The sequence below is a fragment of the Dicentrarchus labrax genome, unplaced genomic scaffold, assembly GCF_905237075.1.
Source record: "Dicentrarchus labrax unplaced genomic scaffold, dlabrax2021, whole genome shotgun sequence".
Taxonomy (NCBI): Eukaryota; Metazoa; Chordata; class Actinopteri; family Moronidae; genus Dicentrarchus; species Dicentrarchus labrax.
The window spans coordinates 21,343,311-21,351,294 of record NW_026136703.1 but is presented as its reverse complement, the minus strand read 5'-3'; the positions used below and the strand labels follow the sequence as shown (position 1 = coordinate 21,351,294).

The 7,984-nt window shown below is 40.1% G+C and overlaps 1 protein-coding gene across 1 annotated transcript in view; it reads right to left on the bottom strand.

Annotated features, from left to right (window-relative positions):
• Positions 1 to 145: 145 nt before the first annotated feature.
• slc39a9 (solute carrier family 39 member 9) overlaps positions 146 to 7,984 on the bottom strand; it is a 9,156-nt gene continuing 1,317 nt past the window's right edge. The window contains exons 3-7 of the mRNA XM_051388952.1: positions 6,331 to 6,534; positions 5,828 to 5,896; positions 5,439 to 5,524; positions 4,688 to 4,822; positions 146 to 4,220 (exon numbers count right to left, since the gene is read on the bottom strand). Of these exons, the coding sequence (XP_051244912.1) occupies positions 3,987 to 4,220; positions 4,688 to 4,822; positions 5,439 to 5,524; positions 5,828 to 5,896; positions 6,331 to 6,534 (728 nt within the window). The 3' untranslated portion in view covers positions 146 to 3,986. The remainder of the gene's footprint in view (positions 4,221 to 4,687; positions 4,823 to 5,438; positions 5,525 to 5,827; positions 5,897 to 6,330; positions 6,535 to 7,984) is intronic.

The window sequence follows — 7,984 nt, the reverse complement described above, 5'->3', positions numbered from 1 at the left end:
TGAAAACTGGATAAATGGGACCAACTGCTTTCTATAAACTTCATTTTAATCATCAATTTCAGAGATGAAATCAGGCTCAATTCCACCTGTTAAATCCAGGGAAAATACCACAAGAGTAAACATGCTTAAATCATCAAAGTAAGCATTTTTACCAGTTAAAAAACTTTAATTTAGTCGTCATAAAACACATTGCTTTACAACCGTTTTTCACAACCAAACGTATGGAAATAAGGCAGACTCATTCTGGAATGACAAAATAAAAATAGAAGACACACCTACCCCCACTGAAACTATTACAAATATTAACCTGATCCTAAAACGCTCCCGATCCAAACTGAAACCTCAAATCAGCCCCAATATGTCCGCTCATCTCTTCCTGTTTGTGTGGGAGGAGACGCATCAACCTCCACCTGCAGATATCTGGCAGTTTAAAGGGATCCTATTGTTTACATTTCTCAATTAATATGCAAAGATGTTCTCAAAATGGGATTCTGAGGTTATTGCATTTTAAGATGATCAGAATAACTTTTCACAAGCTCAGGAAAACAGCTGTTTCTACTTTTATGATGATGGCTTTTTCAGATTGATTTTAAAATGGTTGATTTAGCTTAAAGAATATGTTCACAATTTCTCAAGTTTCTCTACAAACTACAGTCAGACGCCAATGTGTCTCCTGCAAAGGTGTGCTGTAATCAGTCCTCTTGTTCATACTGTGCACGAAGATATTCCAATGTAACAGATGGGGGACAGAATCTGCAGTGGTCCTTCTATATAAAAAAAATGCATTCAAACGTTCAGCCAAAGTTAATATGAGGCTTTATCAGCCTGAATTAGACAAATAAAGTTGGTGTCTTGCAAAATTTTAATCTTTTGAAGGCAAATTATTAGCACAAGAAGAGAATTTTGTACATCACTTACACTGGATTCACTGCCAGTATGGACGAAAGAAACCATTACAGTGACCAACAACTCATTATCTGTACATACGAGTAATTTGAGTATCGTCTTAAGACTGACTTTAAAAATTCTTTAAGAAGCAGAAGAACGCTCTCATCCCATAAAAGAACATTTAAACCTTCAATTTATCTGAAAAATTCATAATCACAAAATTTTGAGGTTTTTCACTGGACAGCGACATGAGACCAGAATGTTTGATCTTCATTCATATTATTTTACAACTTTTATAGCGTTCCTGTTCCTTCATCATCCCCAAAAGTCGTCACGTGACAAACGAGGACGAACTTTAAAGGCTTCTTATCATGAATGACATCCTACATGAGCTCACAACAGTTTTGGTTATTTCACATCAGAGATTTGAATATTTTTTGTTCTCTTCTCTCTGGTTTGATGTGGGTGGGGCTCAGAGGGAAAAGGGTCACTTACTTTCATGCACCAATCAGTTTAACAACATTTGAATCGAACAATGACGACGCAATCTGATCAAATCACGTCCTCAGTCCTGATGAAGCACATAAGCTTGAGAGGTTTTAAGCTCCTAATAAATAGCTACGGAAGTTTTCTTTACTACCCAACTTTAACTTTGATTATTGCTCATTTTGTCATGAATATTTTATCTTATAGACAAATAACCACGTTTTCAGGGGCTTTAAAGGCTGAATACTCCCAAATAAATGCACTTTGGATTCTCAAATGTGAGTATTTCCTGTCTTATGTGATAATAAACATCATAGTAAATATATTTGGGGTTTCAGACGAAGCAAGACATTTGAAGAGGTCACCTTGGATTCTAAGCATTTTTTCTGAGAGACCAAACAAAAGGAAATAATTAACAGATAAAGAAAAGAATTGTTAGTTGCAGCCCTAAACACCTCTACCAGTGGACCCTGAACCCATTTAACATTAGTTTGGATGAGAAGCATGTAGATGCCAAATCTCCGCAGGGACTCTGATGCAACATTGTTCAGAAAGATGAAATGGCACATAATGGGGCTGTCCTCCAACACGTACGGGTGTAAAGCAACACAGTGGGGTTTTTTTCCCTTTTGTACACACATACAGCGTCCCATAGAAAAAAATAAAACGGCCATGCAGCTGCTGGTCTGCATGCGACTCCACCCCTTTTCTCTCGCAATCACAAAAGGAAGCCATAAAACCGTGAGGGTGGGTTTCTTCTCATCATGGAACTTGGAATTAATTGACAAGTTTTGTGTGTAAAACCTTTCAACTGATACATAAAACAGAGACCTCATCAGACAGTCTGTAGCCTCTTGTGACATTACTGCAAAGAACAGTCCATCCGTGTCCAAAGGTCCAAATAAAATTAAAAAATAACAAGATGTATTTGTGAGTTAGCAGTTCCATCTCACACGGGAGATCATGATGACGACGTGGCAGGAAATAGTTACTCTGTACAGTACACGTACAAACTTACATACATATACATGAGCTCTGCTGTGGGCAGGCACAGTGATACAGTAACACTCACGATATCCATGTGTCCTGATTGAAGGGGGAGCAACCTACTTACATTTTAATGCATCAGCCGGTTACTGCTTTAATGGTACTGAGGCAGAGACGGGGGGGTGTTCAAGAGCCGACATATCTTGATATGTGCAATACATAACAAGCGCTTTGAAGATGAAGGTAAACCCTCATTTCAGACTCTGCTGCACTCCTGAGAAAGAAGTGACTTTGCCCCAATTTAATGTGTATGATTATTGCTCAGGTATGATTAATTAATGAAGGGTAAAGCAACTAAAAAGCTTTAAAAAAAAAAAAAATTCTTGCTCACAAGATCTGCAATTTGTCTGTTCTCCTGAGCCGATGGTCCCTAAACGTTTTCATCCAGTTCATGCCCCCTGCGAGACAAATCTCTCATTCACACGGAGCTGTTGAAATGACCCCCCCACCTACAAAGAAGCTTAATAACACTCTAAACAATCACTTAAGACAATTCTATACAGATTTTTCCTCCATCCTCTATTTATAATTACTCTCCAAGTAGAACAGAACAGATATACACACATCCAGAAACTAAACAGATAAAATAAAAGTGACCACTTTATGTTGTGATACATCAAGGCTGGTTGTGTCTTTTCCTTAAACACTGGAATCGAGTTTGAGCAGATTAATCGATGAACCTTTATGTGTGGTTTTACAAGAGAGACACACCATCAGTATTCATCATAGAAAGGCTTCCAATCAGGTCAAGAAACTGCTCATCACAACTTTTCTAACAGGACAAACCTCCACTTAGTAGATAAAACTCACTAGCCAAAGACAAAAAACTGTCACAAGCATCTAGCTGGTTATTCGGACTCATCTCTCATCCCGCTTCACGGCTGGCTGCAAGAAAAGATCTTGGTAAGGAAATAGGACAGGGACGCTTTCTACGAACTGTAATCTCTCTTCAGTTATCTGCTCCAACTTGCTAATATGGCACTTGAAAATGAGTTTAAACCAATCTGGATTGTTGCTAAGAGATTTACAATCTGTACTTATTTAAAAAAAAAAAAAAAAAAAAAAGTTTTCTTTCTTGATATCACAGGTTTAAATCCATCTAAATCTCACTGTGCAACTGCCATCTAGTAAAACATTTCCGTAATGAAATCAAAGTAGGTTCTTTGACTTTGCACTAGCACGATAATGCAACACTGAAAACTCCATGGTGATGTAAATAAACAGAGCTAAAGGGCCCAAATCCGGCCTCTCTTAAAAAAAGAAAAAGATTTCTGATGGAATAAATGGACACATACAGTAGCTGCAAGATGTTTTGCCCTCAGTGTCAGCATCGTCGCGTGCCTTGGTTGTCACTGCAGCAACTCTGATACTCCTAACATCATTCATTCCCTGCTTCAAGGTCAGTTTCAAGTCTTAAGATGTCCCCGCAACGAGCACCGGTCTGGTCCACGAGGTCCGTCAGGAGACAACAAGCAATAAGACATTTAGATCCCACAATCTTTGAAGTCTTTGTTTCCGCTTCTCTCCACTGTACACCCGTCTGAAATTCGCCCTGAGCTCTGTGTCTAATGGTGGTGACCGACGGACAGCACCAGAGGAATGAGGCAACCCAGCACCAGAGCTCCCACCTCCACCTTGCTCAGTCCCTTGCTTCCGTTCCCTCCGGCAGGAGCGTGGCTGTGGCCGCCACCGCCGACCTCAGGGAGGACGTGAACGGTGGCCACGTAGAGGAAGGTGCCAGCAGAGAAGAGCATGGCGACACCGGTGGCGTTGATGTCTGACAGGGCCTCCTTGCTGCTCTGAGGGGGGGGAACAAACAGAAACACTGTGAGGCAAAATGTTTTTAAAAATCCAACAACAAATGTTTCCTTTCTGAATTTCTTTTTTTTTATGTCTAATGAAATCTAAAACATTTCTGGAAAATGTCTCTTGTAAAGCGTTTAATAAAGGGACCCCTTTTCTATCATTCTATAAACTGACATAAGTGACATATTTCATGGATATTTTACATTATATTCAATGCATAACAACAGCAGCAATAGTGAACCCAATAACTGCAGAGGTTTTGGACAAGATTATCGCCTGTGAATAAACATCAGAGATATGTTTGTGAATATACTGTAGCTTCTGTTCAGGTCTTCACTGTGTTCTTATCCTGAATATTTTATAAAATGTATATCTTAAATAATAATCTAAACTTTAAAAATAATAAATCTGCCATGAAACTCCAAATTCTCCAAAAACAGACACAGATTTTAACATTTACCTGACTGAGGCCTAAAAAGGTGAGCATGGCGAGGACGGGTGCTGCCAGGGCGAAGACCAGAAGATGTTTGCGGATGCGGTTCCTCTCAAGACCAGCATGCATCAGGAACGATACCAGGCCGAACGCTGCTGGGGCCTGCAGACGACAGAGCAGCAGAGGTCACATAGGTTCACATTTGCAATGTACGGCGGGTTAGGGCTGAAACTACCGATTATTTCCATCCATTATCTATACCAGCACTCTGCGATGGAGCCGATCTCAGCTGACATTGGGCAAGAGGCGGAGCTACAACCTGGACACCAAATTAACCTATTCACCAGCATGTCTTTGGACTGTGGGAGGAAGCCAGAGCACCCGTAGTGAGCCCACAGACACTGGGAGAACATACAACCTCCACACAGAACAAACAAAGAACCTGTTTGTTGTGAGGCAACAGCGATTACTTCCATTATTGATTAATCTGTAGGTTTTATTCTCAATTAATCATTTGGTCAAGACAATGTCAGAAAATAGTTAGAAGTGCTCATCACAGTTTCATTAATATTTAACTTGCCATCAAATAACCCAAAGAAAAGCAGCAAATTCTAACAGATGTGACACTGGAACAAATGAAAGTTGGTATTTTTTGCCAGAATAAATTACTTAATAGTCAAACAATTACTTTTTCTGTCAATCAACTAATTAGGTGTTTCAGCAAGTTCAATTTGTATGAATGTATCCCACACAGCCACAAGACATGAACCATTATTACCTTGTGCAGCATGATAGCTACAAAGACAATGAGCTGAACGCTGGTCTGAGAGGTAGAGGCAGCAGCTCCTAGTGCCACCCCATCAGCTGGAGACAAAAGACACAGTTTAATAATTAATACGACAACATTAACACAATTCTGATTCCAATCTTGTTAGAAAAATAAAAAATAAAAGAGCAACTGCTACTGCTCAAATGCTCTAAACACTCACCTTTGTGTTTCAATTGTCTAAATTACAGCAATTCTTAGTTTAAAAGGAGATTCACTTATCAATAAATAGGCATAGCAGAGAATAATAGTCACCAATTTGTGATTTAGACTAAACATAAGTCTTATCTCTTACAATCATTATAAGAAATGAGACAGTGAGAATTCAAAAGCAGACCAACCTGCAGCGTGGACCACGAGACCCAGGGTGGTGGTGATTTTTGAAGAGGTGACCCTTGCGGACTCTGGATCTGAACCACACAAAAACAACCAGTCGCACACATTTATTCAATAACCATATTTATACGTTAATATGTAAAAGTGGCAATGACAGAGCAGCATCTCCACGCTGAGCGAGAACTGTGTGACGGCTCATGTTGGCAGACTGTTTAAACAGTTTGCGGAGCATTAGCTGCTCGATTAAAAAGCTCTGAAATTGTTTGGTGCAGAGCGTGGGTGCATCTGGGAAGACAGCGTTTGCAGTTGAACCATCTGGGGGTGTGTTTTGGGTCTAATTCAACAAAAATAATTTTCTTCCAAAGAAGATTAGTACTTAATGAAGCTAATGACAGAGCTGCTGTCACCAAGCCCCATTTTCACAAATTGAGTCTCCACAGACTTTCTGGACGGTGTATGGTTAAGAAGTGCTTTAATCTTTGTGTTTGCTGTCCCTTGTAATACCGACCTTCAGTGCTGTGCACATGGGAACTGCCTATCTGGTCCACCAGCAGCATAAAGACGAAGCCCAGGACCAGAGACACGCCGATGCAGGCGTGAAGCTGCTCGTGACTGTGCTCATGTTTCCCGCCGGCACTCAGGACTGCTTCTGCGTCACCCTTTGCCTCGGACGCTTCCACGACTCCAACCTGGCCATGGCTTTGGTGTCCACCTGAGGAAACGCCAGGAGAGAAGAGAAAAAGATTTCTTCACCCTGCTTAACTAAGAGACCATCACAAATTTATGTAACGTTCTCCTGAGATACAGTTGGTGTGCAAATGAACACAAAACAAATATCTGTGCTTGACAAAGTTTGTTACGCAAGAGAACCAGACCTCAACTGGTTGTACTTTACCACATGCTGAACTTTGCTCTGTTTGAAAAGGATTCAAACTGTTTCAAGTCTACACAGGCAAATATTCAACCTATATATTACATTATACATCTGAACTCTCTTTGCTTGGTTTTCTACTGGTCTCTCTCTGGTACTCCTGAAGGCGTCTGAAGCTCTAACAAAGAGCCAAAGACATTAAAGAATTGGGGGTCTTTTGAGATCTGTCAAGCAATGGAGGAAGAAAATGTAAACATCTTTAACCCCGAGGCCAACCAGGAGTCCCGCAAATAATCTCAAATGATTTAAAGCCCGGAGGTTTACAAGAACCACAAACTAATGCTGAAACCAGCCAAGTACAAAGTTCGTAACTTATAGGCCGACACTTCAACGGTATAATTGTGACACCATCTAGAACCAGGAGGACAGGTTTACAAGGGAACAAAACTAGTCTACAGTCTGTCAAACTGAAACCCAGACTGCTACTACTGTTCCAATATGCTTAATATATATATACACACACACAATATCAAATATCCTTGTTTTATTGTTTGTTTTTAATATGTGCACCCAGAGAGGCGTACTACAAGTTCGACAGCGTTAGGCTTTCTTTGACTCTTCTTTCACACAAAATAGAGAGATTGTGCGCAGCCTACTTTTATCGAGAGGAACAGGTTATTATAATGGAGAGCTATGAAGAATATTAGCAAATGATTACAGCAAATAAGGCGAGAGAGGAATGCGGACAGAGAACTGCTAAATGTGTAAATACGTAAGTTAATATATTTATTTGATCTCTCTGTTTATTTGTAATGAGACAACTGCACATTGTAGAGCTCTTAACCTTTAAACTTAATACAACATATTTAGACATCATACACTAGAACTGCATTTAGGTCTGACACCGTCCGATAATGACGGATATGTGGAAATCAATTCAGTTTTTGGACCAAATCAAAGTAAAACGAATTTGATTGAATGTTATCTGTGATAAATAAAGCATAAAAATATCACCCAGTGGTCTGTAGTTAATGTATGTGTCACATTTAAAGTATTAAGATCGCCTTGAAGCAGCAACTGAATGCATGTGGGTTCCCGCAGTTTGCACTACTGTAATTACTTGGCTTTGTTCTGTGACATTGCTGACGTACAGCTGAGAATCTCTCTCCCATCAAAGATATCATCAGGAAAATGATTGGAGAAAAGGCGCCGCTTTTTACAGCTGACACATAACCACCTCCGCAGCAGGTGAGGTGTGTGTGAGCAGCGTAAGTTACCATGGTGATCTGGC